Consider the following 15,372-nt stretch of genomic DNA (forward strand, 5'->3'; position numbering starts at 1 on the left):
TTAGACTTAAAATCTACCTGATAGGGGAAGATAGGCCAAATGGGGCAGGGATTCAGCAATTTTTAGATTCTCAGAAAGAGGGATTTGGGGACTTGGAGCTTCATATCGTGTTGTGCAACTCTCAACACAAATTGCAACTTAAAATAGGCAGCAACTCAAAAACGTGTGTTTTTTTAAAAGCAAAAACTGATGCAAGGTGAGACTTGAGTTATATGAACACCACTAATATCTACAAATACAAAATATAAAAACATAGGAAGCAGCTCACCTACCAGATCAGACCAGATACTTGTGAGAAGCCTTCATCCTGATATGGTCGTGTCCCCCCCCCCAAATTAGTACACAATTATCCTTGAAGATTTAATGCAAGACATGCAAACTGATGCACTTCCAGTGCTATTGCAGAAAAGTAACCCAGCAGAGAGTGGCTGTACAAAGAGCATCAAACATGGAAAACAAGTGATTAGGTAGCAAACGGGCTTTAAGAAAGCCAAATAAACTTCACGACACCGAGATAATAACATACTGTATAGATGGGTCTCCAGCAACACAGGCCAAACCAACTGAGCGATACATTAACTAGCTCTGAGCCTTTTTCTGCTTCAGTACTCACTGGACTTCAGTTTACATAGAACACCTTTACATTCTTAGGTTACCCATTTAAAAAAAGAAGGTCCTAGAATATAACATTCCTGGGACAAGGCCACTGATCTTCCATGAATGCTGTGCCCTTGAAGATGATGTTAATTATCTTCCTAGAGATCTATTGCCGTTCTGTAGCAAGGGCATTGCAAGTGGAAAACCTGTCTTCTGTGGTGATTGTCGATATCAGTTCCGTGATTCTCTGCATCGTATAAATAAAGAGAACACAAGCTGGGGGTGTGCAGGCCAAAGTAGACGGGATCTACTTTGTGCATTTACGCTCCATGAATTTAATGTATGTCCAGAGGAAGGGAGGGAGGGACTGGCTATTCCCAGAATGGTTTAACAAATCAATCCCACTTCCTAAGGAACACTGAAAATTGTAACTCTGTGAAGGGAATAGGAGTCTCCTAACAACAGTACAGTTCCCAGGAATCGGGGCAGGGGGTGACCCATGACTATTTACAGTGGTATCATAGTGCTTTTAATGAATGGTGTGAATGTGGCCTGGGCTTACTAGAGGCATATTTAGGCATATTTAAACATCTGAAGGCAGCCCTGTTTAGGGATGCTTTTGATGTTTAATCGGTTATTTTATTTTATTTTTCTGTTGGAAGCTGCCCAGAGTGGCTGGGGAAACCCAGCCAGATGGGCGGGGTATTATTATTATTATTACTACCACTACTACTACTACTTATTGTCTCCTGCCCAGGATTCTCTTCAATGCACCTCTTAACTTTCCACCAAAGAGGTGAAGAGCTGCTTTCTCCCATGGGAAGGAATGGTAAAGTTCAGTATTTGGGGATAATGTTGGAGAGGGGGCAAAAGCCAACAGTGGGTGGCCCACCTTCTAATGGCAGGGGTCCCATGTGGTGGTGTGTTGCATCCACAGGACTCCCTACACCCACCTACAATGCTTTTTCAAGGGTATTATCAACAACAGGGTGAAGTGGGGTAGCTTCTGAGGGACTGCAGGAAGCACACATTCTCTCTCTGTAAAAGCAGCTCCAATGTCCAAGGCTGGCCGGATTTATCAGCCAGGGGTTTGTTTACCTCTGTCAAAATGCTTTGTCACAAGTCAACGGTTGTCTTTTGCACTGGTGACCTTTCGCCTTTTATTTGCTTGTCTGCGACTAAATATGGCTGGTGACTTCACTTGAAGCAAGGTAGAGAAAAGGGGACCTCTGGATTTCTTTAAAGCAAAATCCATCTTTTTGTTCCTACCACTGCTTTTAACACTGAAGAATGCTAGCCTTCAGGTTTAGTTATCCTCCCCCCCCCCCCGAAACTTATATAAAAGTTGCCCGGGGTGGCTTAATAATTTATAAACTAATACTTTGACTTGGGGGTCAGATGTCCTGTTGTTTAAGCATATTTCTGCTCGGCGCAATTAGGAGCAGTGTTGTGAATGACAGGCTTTGTACAAAATGCCAAACTTCGATGACATTCTAGAGCACATTGGGGAATTCGACCTGTTCCAGAAAAGAGCCTTTTTTCTCATTTGCTTCGTCTCTGCTGCCTTTGCCCCGATCTATGTGGGAGTCGTTTTCCTTGGTTTTATACCTGAGCACCGTTGCCTGAATCCTGGAGCTGCCGAGTTAAGCAGCAGGTGTGGCTGGAGCCCTGAACAGGAGGTGAATTATACGGTTCCAAATGGAGACACTTTCACCCATCAATGTATGAGATACGATGTGGACTGGAATGCAACTGAGCTGAGCTGCACAGAACCGTTGGAAGCCTTTTCCAGTAATAAGAACTTCTCTCTTACAACCTGCCAAGATGGCTGGGTCTATGATCCTTCAATATGGTCCATTGTGAGTGAGGTAAGGTGATGCCGCTGCCTTTCCCATGCTCTCCCTTGGTCTATTAGTACAGTCATCCACAAGCTGATGACCTCCAGATGTTTTGGGCTACCACTCCCATCAGACCCAGCCAACATGGCCAGTAGTGGGGGATGAAAGGAGCTGTAGTCCAAAACATCTCGACGTCACCAGGGTGGGGTAGGATGCTCTGGTGTATAGCTCAAAACTGTGAAGAGGATGATGATGATGTGGGGTATCACTGTGGTATGTACAGGTGGGCTTCAAAAAATACAAACAACATTCCACATAGAGGAAACGCAATCATTTTACAACAGGTTAGGTTGTATTCATGCTGCCAGTTCTCATGTCAGATTCTGATGCTTCATTTGGAAGCTGAGTAGACATTGAAATCAATAGCATCCACTTTTGTTTCCTGAAAACTCCAGTACTTTTTGTGATGGCCATCCTCTGTTTTTTAAATTTAGAAATGTCAGCTTCAAGCAAATAATCATACAGCTTGATTTACAGTTCGCATAAATGAGGCTGGCCTTCGCTAGCCTGGTGTCCTCCCGATGTTTTGGGAGGACAGCCATGCTGGCTGGGGAAGATGAAAGATGTAGTGCAAAATAACTTGCAGGCACAATATGAGTTTTGACTACATTGTGCAAAAATCTGGAACTGCTCAAAGCTAGCAAGGTTGTTAGCAAGGTGAAGGTGGATTGAGTAGTGATTGTGAAAGGAACAGGCATTTCTGCTGGGCTGTAAATCTCACTAGGCGGAGTTGCCGCATTTCCACATGGAATGCCAAAGAAACAAATGGAAAATCTGTGATTTCCAATGTCTTAACTCCATCACCAAACTTGAATGCCTCTGTATATTTATGTGTCTATGAATTGTTAGCATCAGAAACATACACCCAGAAAGCTCTTATCTGGAGGTTCAAAAGCTTTTACCCTACTTATGAACCACTTCCTTAATTTCTTTTTAAAAGGTCACCCCTTGTACGGACTGTGCCATTATATCATTTAGTCACTCGGTGGCACTGGACTTGACCACATCTGAATGTGGTCAGGAGTTTCTTGTTGCTGTTCTGTATTTGTTTAAGAGAGACAATATTGTAATGCTCTTGTAGCATTATCATGACTGGTGTGTCTTTTTAACATGTTGTAACAGCTCAGGCCTCCAGGTCAGAATTCACAAGGTCATAGGTGTGCTGACCCATGCATTCAACATTGGATCAATTAAGAAACCTGATATTCCCAGTTACTGTACAGGTAGGTAGCCGTGTTGGTCTGACGTAGTCAAAACAAAATAAAAAAATTCCTTCCAGCAGCACCTTAGAGACCAACTAAGTTTGTCATTGGTATGAGCTTTCGTGTGCATGCACACTTCTTCAGATACCAAGAATGTTCCCAGAATAACTTTTCTCCCCACAGACATATGTGGAAAGAGGTCCAACATGTGACCCACTGTAATGTTGCCAGCAAGCCACAATATTAGGCATGTTAGTTAGACCACCTACATGCCTCTTAAAAGGCTGGATCGTGACAATCCACATCTCCTGATAATATTTAGTGAAAACAGGCATGTGACAACACTCAGGATTTCATCTGCTGGGAAGGTGTTCCACAAAGCTAAGGTTCAGATCCCCCAAAAGCTAAAAGTGAGCAAGATCTGTGAAATAAGAAAGGTAAAGAGAAGCAAGACACTGGTGTGTAGTGGTCCTAAGGAAGGAAGAGCAAAGAGAAGCAATTTTTCAGGTTTTCACTCTGGGTTCCTTGGATGTGTCTAAATACAGTTCCAAAATAGTACATGCTTTTCTTTTGGGGAGACACTGGCTTGTGCTTCCCACAGGGACCCTGACTATCTTCTAAAGGAAAACTACAAAGGTGGCTGAGAAGTGGAAACCAGGGAGAGGGTGCAAAGGTAAGGTGTTTAGCTCAGAAAAAGAAGTCCTGCTTCACTGGCATCCATGTGGTTGGAGCAAACATGTAAGAAAGTCTTTAATGGCAGTGGACTATGGGGATATTGTAGCTTCCTCTGCTATCTGGTCATCCCTACATTCTAGCACTTAGAACTGATTTGTCATTTAATTCCTAATTGTGTCCCCACAGTTTAATTTAGTATGCGAAGACTCCTGGAAGTTAGATGCATTTCAGTCATCTGTAAATGCTGGATATTTTCTTGGATCCATATGTGTTGGCTACATAGCAGACAGGTAGGTGCAGAATGATTAGGTGAAATTCAAGTAACTAACATGAGATCAGTTTTGCTGATACTATGCATGCATGGCAGAAAGTCATTAAGAAATGTTTGCTAATTTAATATTATATGCCACTGTGTTACTGAATGCTTCTCAGTTTCCTGTTTGGTGTAAGCTTCTCAGGATTTGATAGTTTATTGGATCGGACACATACAGACTCCTTTGGGTACAGAATAATATTCTCATTTGCACAATCAAACCTCCATATGACAACTTTGAGATTATTATTTAAAAGTCAGGCAGTGGTACTATAGGGCATCAATTAGGTTTCAGCATGCACAGTTTTAAGAAAAGGAAGCAAAATGTTTTGCGTGGACAGGCGGAGTCCCCCAAACCTGCAGGCGACCCCCTGAGCGGAATAAATACACGAGACAACGTGCTATGGGATTCAAATTGGCCACAACTCTATTCAAATTCAGATGTAGGGAGACCTTGGCTTCAGGCATCGGGCGTTATCCTTCCCAGTCCCCAGCCGGGGTTCTGGGAGGCTTCGGGGTCATCCACATGTATGGGGGTTGGGGCTGGCTCTGGAGAACATATGTTCAAGCAGAGAGAGCCGGCCCCCTGTTCGCCGCCGCTGGTAGGGGGAAGTGATGACACCTATTGGCATGGTCAAGGCTTCCCCCAATACCCCAATCTTGTCGCTGCAAGGGGGTGAGGTCTCCGCCTCATGCCCCTCCCTCTAGGAAAATCACCAAAGAATTCCGCCCAAGGCCTGACACCGCCAAGTTGTGACGTATTGCAACGGGAAAAGTGAAACCTGCCAATGCAGGGAACTTCCTTTCCGATCCTTCAACAGCGGCCTTGACATAGCAGCGCCTGAGAACCTGTGGAGAAAAGGTTAGCCTGCAAAAGAAATTGAATGAGGGTGTGGAGGGTGGGAGAAGCTCTGGAATGAACTGGTGCTTGAAGGTAAGATTCAAATGCTATTGTCCAAGCCGGTTCGTCCCTCTCCTTACCTGGCCATCCCCTGGCAACACCTCCCCAGGCAGGATTGGATGCCAGGCTTGGGTAGGCGGAGACCCCTGGCATCCTACCTGGGAAGGCGGTGCCAGTCCTGAACTTCCAGGGAGCCGCCCTCTGGGATCAGGGGGCTGCGCGCATCCACGCAAAAAGCGCCCCCCCATTGATGTGTGGAGCGGTCACTACAGGTACTGTTCTATAACTTAAGTGGATTTTTTTTCAAAAAGCAAAATTGATACCTTCTCTCCTTTTCCCACCCACTGCCCAATCGCTGTTAAGTATACTGAATTGCCATAGGACAGATGGGGAATCAGTGGAATTGTTTGGTATTGTTTTAGTATTGTTGAAGGGAACAATGGGCCGTGCCCCTCCCCTCCTTCTCCTTCCAGTCTTCCTCACTTAGCTCACTGCTTCCTCCTGCCACCAAGATGGAGAGTCTCATTCAGCATTAAGTGAGCCTAAATTCCTCAGAAAATTCTTTTCTGAGGAAAACTGTTAAAGACCATCACCTCCCCTCAAGAATATTTGGCAATTCCCCCCCCCCCCCGGTTTATCACCTACAAATAGCAAGAACATAACATCTGCCTTATTCCAAGCCAGATCTTTGGTCCATCTAGCTCAGTATTGTCTACAAACTGACTGGCAGTGACTCTTGAGGGTTTCAGGCAGGGGACACTGCCAGCCCTGCTTGAAGATGCTGGGGCCTGAATCTGGAACCTTCCGTATGCAAGGTAGACTCATTCCCACAGCCCAGAGGATTTTGAGAAGCCATTTTCACTCAGCCCAATTACAAAGTCTTTCCACTCGATCTTGTTTTGGTCTGCTTGTATGATATATTTTAATATTTTATACGTTTTAAACAGCCGTAAGGAGTGTGCATACACTAGAAGAGAGGGATAGAAATGGGCTAAAATAAATGGTCTGGAGTTAGGGGTGAGCAGTGAGATTGCCAAGTTTGTTGATCATACTAAAGTGTTCAGAATTGTTTAAAAAAGCAATAACACAGATTGCAAAGAGCTTCGAAAGGACCTCTCCACACTGAGGGAACAGGCAGTAAGATGGCAATAAGATGTAAACAGGTGTAAAGTGATTCATGTCCTGGCAAAAAATATCTTAAGGTTGTAGTGGATAGCCAGATGAAGACTGGGTCAATGTGTGGCAGCTGTGAAAAATGCAAATTCCGTGCTAGGAATGGGAGGGGGGAAACCCCCTGCCAATATCATAATGGGCGAGCAAAATGATCAAGGAGATTGAGCAAGTCCCCTAAAAGGAAAGGTTGGAGCATTTGTGTGACATGATAGACATTTATGAAATTATGCATGCCATGGAGAAAGTGGACAGAGTTCAGTTTTTCTTTCTCATAATACTAGAATTCATAGACATGGACATGAAGCTGAATGCTGGAAGATTTAGAACAGATAAAAAAGTACATCTTCACACAGCACATAGTTAAACTATGGAACTCACACCCACATGAGGCACTAATGGCCACTGACCCAGGTGGCTTTAAAAGAGGATTGGACAAATAAATAGAGGAGAAGGCTATTTAAGGCTACTAACCATGATAACTGTGCTCTTCCTCCATAGCTGGAGGCAGTAATCTTAGTGTTTTTAAGTGTCAGGTGTAACTTCAGCCTGAACACAGCAGAGTTTGCGCAGGTTTTTCCAGAAGCTTCTGGCGGTAACTTGACTAGACGTCTGGATCCAGAGTAACTATTTACAGGATTTATTAAATAAAAGAAAATCCAGAGTTTCTATGTACAAGTTTAGAACTCAAAAACAAAGTAAAATAAATCCTTTCCTCTCTGTCTCTGTCTCTCTCTCTCTGTCTCTGTCTCTGTCTCTCTCTCTCTCTCACACACAACCGATACAGCACCTTTCCTCCTACACTCACCACACCACATACTGTGCTAGCTTTCTCTGATAACAGAGCTCAGTGCTGATCATCAACCAATGAGAGAGCTGTTACTATGGCAGAAGCAGACCTTGGCTTTCTGCCCAGTGTTAATTGCTTGTCCTAGAGTTGATTGTGTGAAGAAGTAATCTGATGGTTTTTCATGCTACCAATTTAGCAAAAACCCAAACAAGTAATGCCCTTGAAAACTATTTGTTGGAAACCACAAGAGTGCAGAATGTTCTTGTGCTTGGGTCTTGCTTGAGGGGGCCCACTGTGATAATAGGATGCTGGACCAGATGGTTCATGGCCTCATCCAGCTGGCTTATTTTATATTCCAATGTTCTTAATTCATGAATGAAAGCATGCTTTTGCATGTGTTTTTGAAAAAAAATCCTTCTGTATCTTTTCTGTCACTCACCCTCAATTCAGGTTCGGACGTAAAACAAGTCTCTTAATTAACACCCTGGTCACTTCCATCGCAGGAGTTCTTGTGGCCTTGGCACCAAGCTACTTATGGTTGGTGATATTTCGCTTCATCCAAGGACTAATCAGCAAGGCCAGCTGGACAGCAGGCTACATTCTAAGTAAGTGTGACACCCTCATTGATGTTACTTACGGATGAAATAATCTGCCCAGTCACTGGATCAAAGCAGATGTTGTTGGACTGCAGCTCCATTGGTCATGCTGGTTGGGGTCATGATGGGAAAAAACATCCAGAGAGTCACAGGTTCTCAATCTGCGTGAATATGCGCTCCCTCTCTTTGTCCTGGGCACAAAGGAGCTTCTGTACATTGAGTTTTTACAATGTGCAATAACGGTCCTTGTGTATGAAACACAATCAATAATAAGACCCACAAAAATGAAAATATACTTGCATTATTGTTCATTATCCTGTTTGTATGTGTTTGTTCTTCAAAGTACATTGCTAATAATACATTCTACGGCCTTTTAAATCTGTTTGTGGGGGGGGGGCTATTGGTTTGTTTTTGTTTTATTATGTATTTTGTGTTCTCATTTTGTATTTTTATGTTGTGAACCAGCCTGTGATCTTTGGGTGAAGGGCAGTATACATATAGTAGTAGTAGTAGTAGTAGTAGTAGTAGTAGTAGTAGTAGTAGTAATCATAATAGTAAGCGGAATGTCAGACCACTGGTCCATCTAGCTCAGTATTTTCTACGGGAATAAAGCTAGATTTCAGTTCAGAACTGTCTTTGTGAGATCAACTCATTTATTTTCCAGTCACAGAAATTGTTGGTCCAAGCTACAGGAGGATTGTGGCTATTCTTTACCAAACAGCATTTGCTGTCGGCCTCCTCATCCTTGATGCTGTGGCTTATGCGATTCCTCACTGGAGATGGCTGCAACTTGCCATTACTCTGCCATGTTTCCTTCTTTTGTTCTACTACTGGTAAGGTGCTCTTTGCTTACGTTCTGTCTTCTGATTCAGTGCCAGTACTTGCCATCTCTATAAAACCCAGTTTTCAACATCCCAGGAGGATTTTATGTGTGCAGGTACCACATCTCAGCCATGCCTCCCCCCCCCCGCCCCTCCTAAGCACACAAGTTCATACTATCCATACATTCATTCTTGGGCATACTGCATGGATGCGCGCACACTTGCCTGGTGCCGATCATGCACCGCCGCAAAATAGCTTCCTTTGCATTCTATTATGGCGCATTGTTGGAGCCTGGCAATGTGTATTGACACAAAACGGACGAGCTTCGAGGAGCAGTGAGGACTTGGCATGGCTGAATTTCATTTCATCTTGATTTTACCATGAGTCTTCCTGCAACAGCCTCATAAGGCTGCTTTTCTGGAATCCTGCTTTTGTTTGCAGGTGCCTGCCGGAATCTCCTAGGTGGCTGATCTCTCAAGGACAGAATGGCAGAGCTATGGAAATCATGGGTGACATTGCTAAAAAGAATGGGAAAGTCATGCCTGCCGGTTTTGAGGTGAATTTTATGCATACAAAGTAGTAGCTTCCTTAGTATGCTGTTGTAACTACAGTATATGCTCCTTGGGATGGCATCCTATGAGCCATTCACAGGAGCCAACTCCTAGGGGCCAGGGGGTCTTTGCCCCCCCAAATTGAGACATCTGCCCCCACCCCACCCCCAGTTGATGGGCATTGCTATTCAAATGGTGTGTGTGCACCACATCATGTGATCAATTATGTGGGGTGGGGCTTACCTACCCCACCCTATTTTATTCAAGTTGGCATCCCTGGAGCCATTGGTTAGGTCAAATCTATCCCTGTAATATTGGAAGCAGAATTCCAACATTGGGGAGGGAAATAGACTGCCACAGTTTACCTCTCCAGCAGAACCAGCTCCTCTCATGCCCTAGCCAAAGCAACACACAAACTCTGACCTAGTAAGGGGACTAAGAGGCCATTCCAGGGGCATTCTGGGAAGCAATTGGTATCTGGGATCTCCCTGTTTAAACTGTAAAATGTCCCTGGTCCTTTACCCTTGGTTAATATTGCAACAGTTATCTTATAGAGTATAAGCCTTGAAGAAGAGAAAGAAGAGAAAGAAAACCGAGGGCCTTCGTTGATGGATCTTGTGAGGACAACACAGATGAGAAAATACACTTTTATTTTGATGTATAACTGGTAAGAGACCCTTAACTTTATTATTAATTTCCTCGCTTGTTTAATACACGACTGCCCCCTGCATGCACATTCTTACTGAGGATCATTTTATTCATGACCTTTGTGTTTAAGGATAAACATGCAACAGGGTATAGCAATAAGCCTGAAGTCCACATGTCGTTTATCAGCATACATGGGAACTTGGAATACAACCTGGATTCATGCATTTAGGCCTTGCTTGCACAATCTGCCCATCTCTTTCTCGTAGTTAGTGAGACCTACTTGTGTAGTCATTTTTACTTGAGTGTCCCAATTCATAGGCAGGAGAGAAGGGGAAAGGGTGCCCAGGCCAGAGGCTTCCTCCCATAGCCTACCAATCTTCACACTGAACTATCCCATGTCAGGAGAAGTGATCTATTCCATTCCAAGGATGTCATGCACTCACCACGTCTCAATTCTCTCCTCCCATTTAGCCCGGTCTTTTGGATTTGTCAAAGTATACCCACTGATCCTGAGACAAAGGAGAAAGAGAGTTGATAATAATCTAGAGCTAGAATTAGTCAAAAGAGCCCAGAGGACTATCGGAAAGCAAAGTATATTTACAGTATTTGTCCAATCCCAGTTTGCTTTCCCAATGTTTGTCCTCAGTAGAAAGAAGGGAGAAGGATGAGAATGGGAAGAAGGGAAGAAAGATAAATTAATAGATAAAACCTCACCATGTATCACCTTCAACGGTTAGCAATACAGTTTGAGACCAAAATATCCTACATTGAGTCATAGTTCCTGGATATCTGTCTCAGATTTCTCAAAGGAACATGCCTCCTCTCAGACGAACACATTGTTTCACGTTTAACGTGGTGGTTCTTCTTTTCCTAGGTTCACAAGTGCCATCATGTACCAAGGACTCATCATACACCTTGGAATTTCTGGAGACAATGTTTACCTGGATTTTTTTTACTCGTCTCTAGTTGAATTTCCAGCAGCCCTCATACTCATACTCACGACGGAACGCATGGGCCGCCGCTATCCCTGGGCTACTGCAAATCTGGTGGCAGGAGCGGCTTGCCTTGTTGCAGCTTTCACCCCAGAAGGCAAGTTGGTCAATTCATCCATTTCCCTGCAGGGTGAGAGAGAGGAGCCTTATTCAGTTCAGCCTGTTTGCTTCTCCTCTGTTGTGGGATATGTCTGCCCCTTCCAAGAAATCACTGAAGATTCCATATGTAAGGTGGTAAGAAAGGCTCAGTCAATATGGCCAATGGAAGTTGTTGCACCATGTTCAAGAAGTAACTAGGTACAGTATTCCTTCTAACATTGTACTACAAAAGATGCTGCAGTAAAACTTCAGGTTGCATTGCACATTCCCCACGGTCTTGCACCACTTGACTTTTGCACAGCAGTCATCCGTGAATTAGTTTATTGTTCAAAAACTGCACTCAGGATCCTATGCAACACTACGCAGGATATTGGAGTGCATTCCATATTTATAATCCAATTTCTCCCATCCTCACTTGTACAAATATAATTTGATAATTTGTCACCCCCGCTCCATGATGGCACCTGGGGCGACCCGCCCCACCCCCCTTTCCTACACCCCTGCCAGGCAGCCCATGTCAGCGGTGTTGTTTTTGTTGATTTTCCTCAGAAATAGCTTTGAAACGTCCAACTTCTTTGTGAACAACTTTGGGCAAAAGAGCTCAACAACCATATATTAGCTCTGACCTCCAAACTTCTCACTGCTAAGAAATCAGAGATTTATTTACCACCAGTTCTCTGGGAAATGATAATCCGTTATGTCATCAGTATTAATTGCCCTCCTTCAATGAGCCTTTAGAAAATTATATATTAATCTTTCCTTTCCAGATATGCACTGGCTAAAGGTTATTACAGCTTGCCTGGGCAGATTAGGAGTCACAATGGCATTTGAAATGGTTTGTTTTGTCAATACTGAATTGTATCCAACATTTCTCAGGTAGGTCTTTTGACTACCAAAGGAAAGGTGACTTCTGAAATTGCTTTATATAGATTAATGCACATTTACAGATATAGATTAATGCACATTTACAGATTTAAGACTCTCCTGTGCACTCTCACTGAAAAGAAACTGAAATCTGTACTGCTATTCCTTGAGGGGTTTTCACATGTTATATTCAACAAGTGTATAATCTGTGTACCAGTCTGCACAATAGTTGAGCTATACAAATCAACACGCATATACTCTTTCACTTTCATGTGTGTAGAAAGACAGCTTATACCAGTGTTCACATAATGTGAGAACAAATCTCTGGATTTTTCGCTTCCAAGGGAATTTGGGAACACCCAACACCCCAGCATGGTGGTCTTGATAAAGAAGACCTCTTAGAATTAAAGGTTTGGGGATGAGCTGGATTTTTCTTGTAACCAAGCAGTAACTATGGAAATATTTCCCTTCCTATCTGCTCCAAAAAATGTTTGGAATGTAGGCATATCTTTCTCCTCTGTAAGAAAAATCACAGTTGATAAGGATAAAGTTTTATGTTAGCTTTGAGGTCTGAATTCACGCACACACAAACTTATAATATAATGTGTGTTTTTTCTTTTGTATCAGAAACCTTGGTGTGATGGTCTGTTCATCCATGTGTGACTTCGGTGGAATAATTTCCCCATTTGTTGTCTATAGACTAGCAGAAATCTGGCCCAAGCTACCTCTTGTCGTTTTTAGTAAGTAATCCTCTATTTTGAGTTGCTTGTTCTTTTAAAGAAAAATCAAAATATCTCTATGCCACTTTTCTACTTTAAAATCTACCTAGGGAGACTTTCCACAAATAGGGTCATAGCTGCCAACCCTCCCTTTTTTTTGCTGGAAACTCCCTTATTCCAAGCCACAGTTGTCAATCTCCCCCCCCCCCTTTTTTTTTGCTGGAAATTCCCTTAATCCAGCACCGTTTCCCACTGCTATCCTGGATTGTTAGATATGTTCTTGATTTTCCCAATCTTCAGTTCTTTTTTGATTTTCACATCAGTTTGTGATTTTTAAAAAACAACAACCCAAATCTATATGAAAATTAATCGAACATTTTAATATGTACACCAGCATTTTAATATGTACACGCAACTAATGATCTTATTTGCCTCTGATATTCTATTGCGGGTTGTTTGTGTTATTCGGCCCATTTTAAGGATCATAAGCCAAAGAGCCATGCAGCCTTCCATTGAAATTCTAGTCACTGACTTCTAACCAGTGGAGATACTGACTATGGGTTTTCCCTAGTGTGCATGATCATTAGGGCTGAATCGTTTATATGCTTACCTGGGAGTAAGACCAATTGAATTTAATGTGACATTTCTGGGTATATGTGCATAGGATTGTACTGCAAATCATATAGGCAGCAATCATTTTAGGCATGTCCAGTTGATGCTGATCATGCGTGGGCTCTTTTGAAACCGGAAGAAGGCAAAACGGGGGTGAAATGGAACCCGCACGCGAAATGGTCACTGCTTGTATTAGGCTATATATATATATATATATATATATATATATATAGAGAGAGAGAGAGAGAGAGAGAGAGAGAGAGAGAGAGAGTGTCACTCAATCCTAAGCATATTTACTTGGAAGTGAGTTGTGCTAAATTCAAGGGGGTGGTTTGCATATTGAGCTTCCTTCGTGATTTACAGTGAGCTTGTTTTTTAAAAAATGTGCATTGCCATATGTTGGGTCTAAACTGCCTTTTATGTGTTTTATTTCCAGCTGCAGTTGGTTTGATTGCTGCTGCATCAGTGCTATTTCTGCCTGAGACCAAAGGGAGAACTTTGCCTGAGACCATCGAGGACGTAGAAAACTTTCATCGGCACCATGCTAAGCAGCTCAATTAATGACAAGCAAATGGAAAGTATTATTTGAAAGTCAGTGTTCTTTCAACTATAGTTTATAAAAGACTCTGAGAATTAACCAGCTTGTCTAGGAAATAAAACTGTGAGGACTTTAACTGACTGTAATGTAAAGGTCATGATACTAAAAAATAAATATATATATATTTGTCCTATGTGTGCATCTGTTAAATGGATGAGTATTGCAAAGGTAGCACATAGTGCACATTTTTTTTAAAAAAATAGTTCTTAGAAATGACCCTAATTCAAATAATGTTGTGATGATACATTTTGATTGGCCATCTGTCTATCTTCAAACTAGGATGAATATTTATTCTGAGAGGCATTCCAAATCCAAATCAGTTTATTTCAGCTTCAAGCTCATAAAAAATACAGAAGCAACCAAGGCACTCATACCAGTAATTGAGTTACAATTAATAAAATAAAATATGGATAGAAATAAAATATTTGAGAAATATACAAAATCAGGGATAGGATATAATAAAAGAATTTCAATTTTCGTATAGGAGACCATTACGTCTCTTATAAGATAGGACAGAAGTTAAAATTTTTGCCACTTGCAAGGTTACAAACAGGTCTGTGTCTTGCAATAAGAAGGCAAGATGTGCCTCTGCCGGATACCCGACCAGTTTTTGGGCTAATGGACTCGAGAGATTTCTCTGAGCAGCACTATATAGAGGGCAAGAAAACACTACGTGGTAGAGGGATTCAATCAAACGATTATCGCACAAACACAAAACTGAGGCTCGACCCTTGGAAAAATCTATGCAAAAGAACGTTGGAAGGAAATACATAAAAACGTGTGAGAGGCATTTTTTTTGCAGGGTGATGGTCCATTAAGAGAACAAAGGAAAGGTCATGAGACGTTAAGAAAGCAAAGGAGAGGGGGCTCTGTGTGAGATGGCAAATGGGTGGGGCTCCCCCAACTTTCATATAGTGAGGACAAAAGCCAGAGTTTAGAGTTGAAAGTGTATGTAATATGACCCAGAAGTAAAGTTCCAGGCTGGAAACCAGAGAGGCAGAGCACAATGTTTGATTTCTGCTTGAATCCAAGGCTGTGGCTATAGGAGAAGCAGGACCTTATTGGAGTGTTAATGGTGTGAGCTCCTCCATCATAGGCTCAGGTTGTATATATGTGTAAAGAAACCATATATCATAAAGAAAGCACAGTCTCCACAGTGGCTCATTCCCAAAGGAAACACGAATCCTGGATGAGTATCTGGAACGCCTGGAATTTCACACTGAGAAATTGGCATGAGCTGAGAAAACAGCTTACATCATTAGATACCTGAAATGGATGGACAAGGAGGGGACAAGGAGGGGTTTGTGCGCGCACATGAGTGCCTG

The 15,372-nt window shown here is 42.6% G+C and overlaps 1 protein-coding gene across 2 annotated transcripts; it reads left to right on the forward strand.

Annotated features, from left to right (window-relative positions):
• Nucleotides 1-1,787: 1,787 nt before the first annotated feature.
• On the forward strand, nucleotides 1,788-14,173 carry LOC118081958 (solute carrier family 22 member 2-like). Of its 2 annotated transcripts, XM_088666298.1 has the most exons (11): nucleotides 2,182-2,465; nucleotides 3,618-3,718; nucleotides 4,559-4,662; nucleotides 7,997-8,151; nucleotides 8,807-8,975; nucleotides 9,406-9,520; nucleotides 10,070-10,182; nucleotides 11,038-11,252; nucleotides 12,022-12,130; nucleotides 12,746-12,858; nucleotides 13,886-14,173. In XM_088666298.1, the coding sequence occupies exons 2-11, from the start codon at nucleotides 3,665-3,667 to the stop codon at nucleotides 14,008-14,010; spliced, it is 1,272 nt and encodes a 423-aa protein (XP_088522424.1). In that variant the 5' UTR covers nucleotides 2,182-2,465; nucleotides 3,618-3,664; the 3' UTR covers nucleotides 14,011-14,173. The 2 variants fall into 2 exon arrangements, with proteins under 2 accessions (XP_034964503.3, XP_088522424.1); XM_035108612.3 differs by lacking the exon at nucleotides 3,618-3,718 and having other exon boundaries at nucleotides 1,788-2,465.
• Nucleotides 14,174-15,372: the final 1,199 nt, after the last annotated feature.

Source organism: Zootoca vivipara, chromosome 3 (genome assembly GCF_965207765.1).
Source record: "Zootoca vivipara chromosome 3, rZooViv2.hap1.1, whole genome shotgun sequence".
NCBI lineage: Eukaryota > Metazoa > Chordata > Lepidosauria > Squamata > Lacertidae > Zootoca > Zootoca vivipara.

Excerpts from the sequence above, each read along its gene's own strand:
- LOC118081958 (XM_035108612.3), top strand. The coding sequence starts at position 2,070 with ATGCCAAACTTCGATGACATTCTAGAGCACATTGGGGAATTCGACCTG. Across the intron at positions 8,152-8,806 it reads GACAGCAGGCTACATTCTAA|TCACAGAAATTGTTGGTCCA; the intron begins GTAAGTGTGACA and ends TTTATTTTCCAG. Across the intron at positions 9,521-10,069 it reads TCATGCCTGCCGGTTTTGAG|AGTATAAGCCTTGAAGAAGA; the intron begins GTGAATTTTATG and ends GTTATCTTATAG.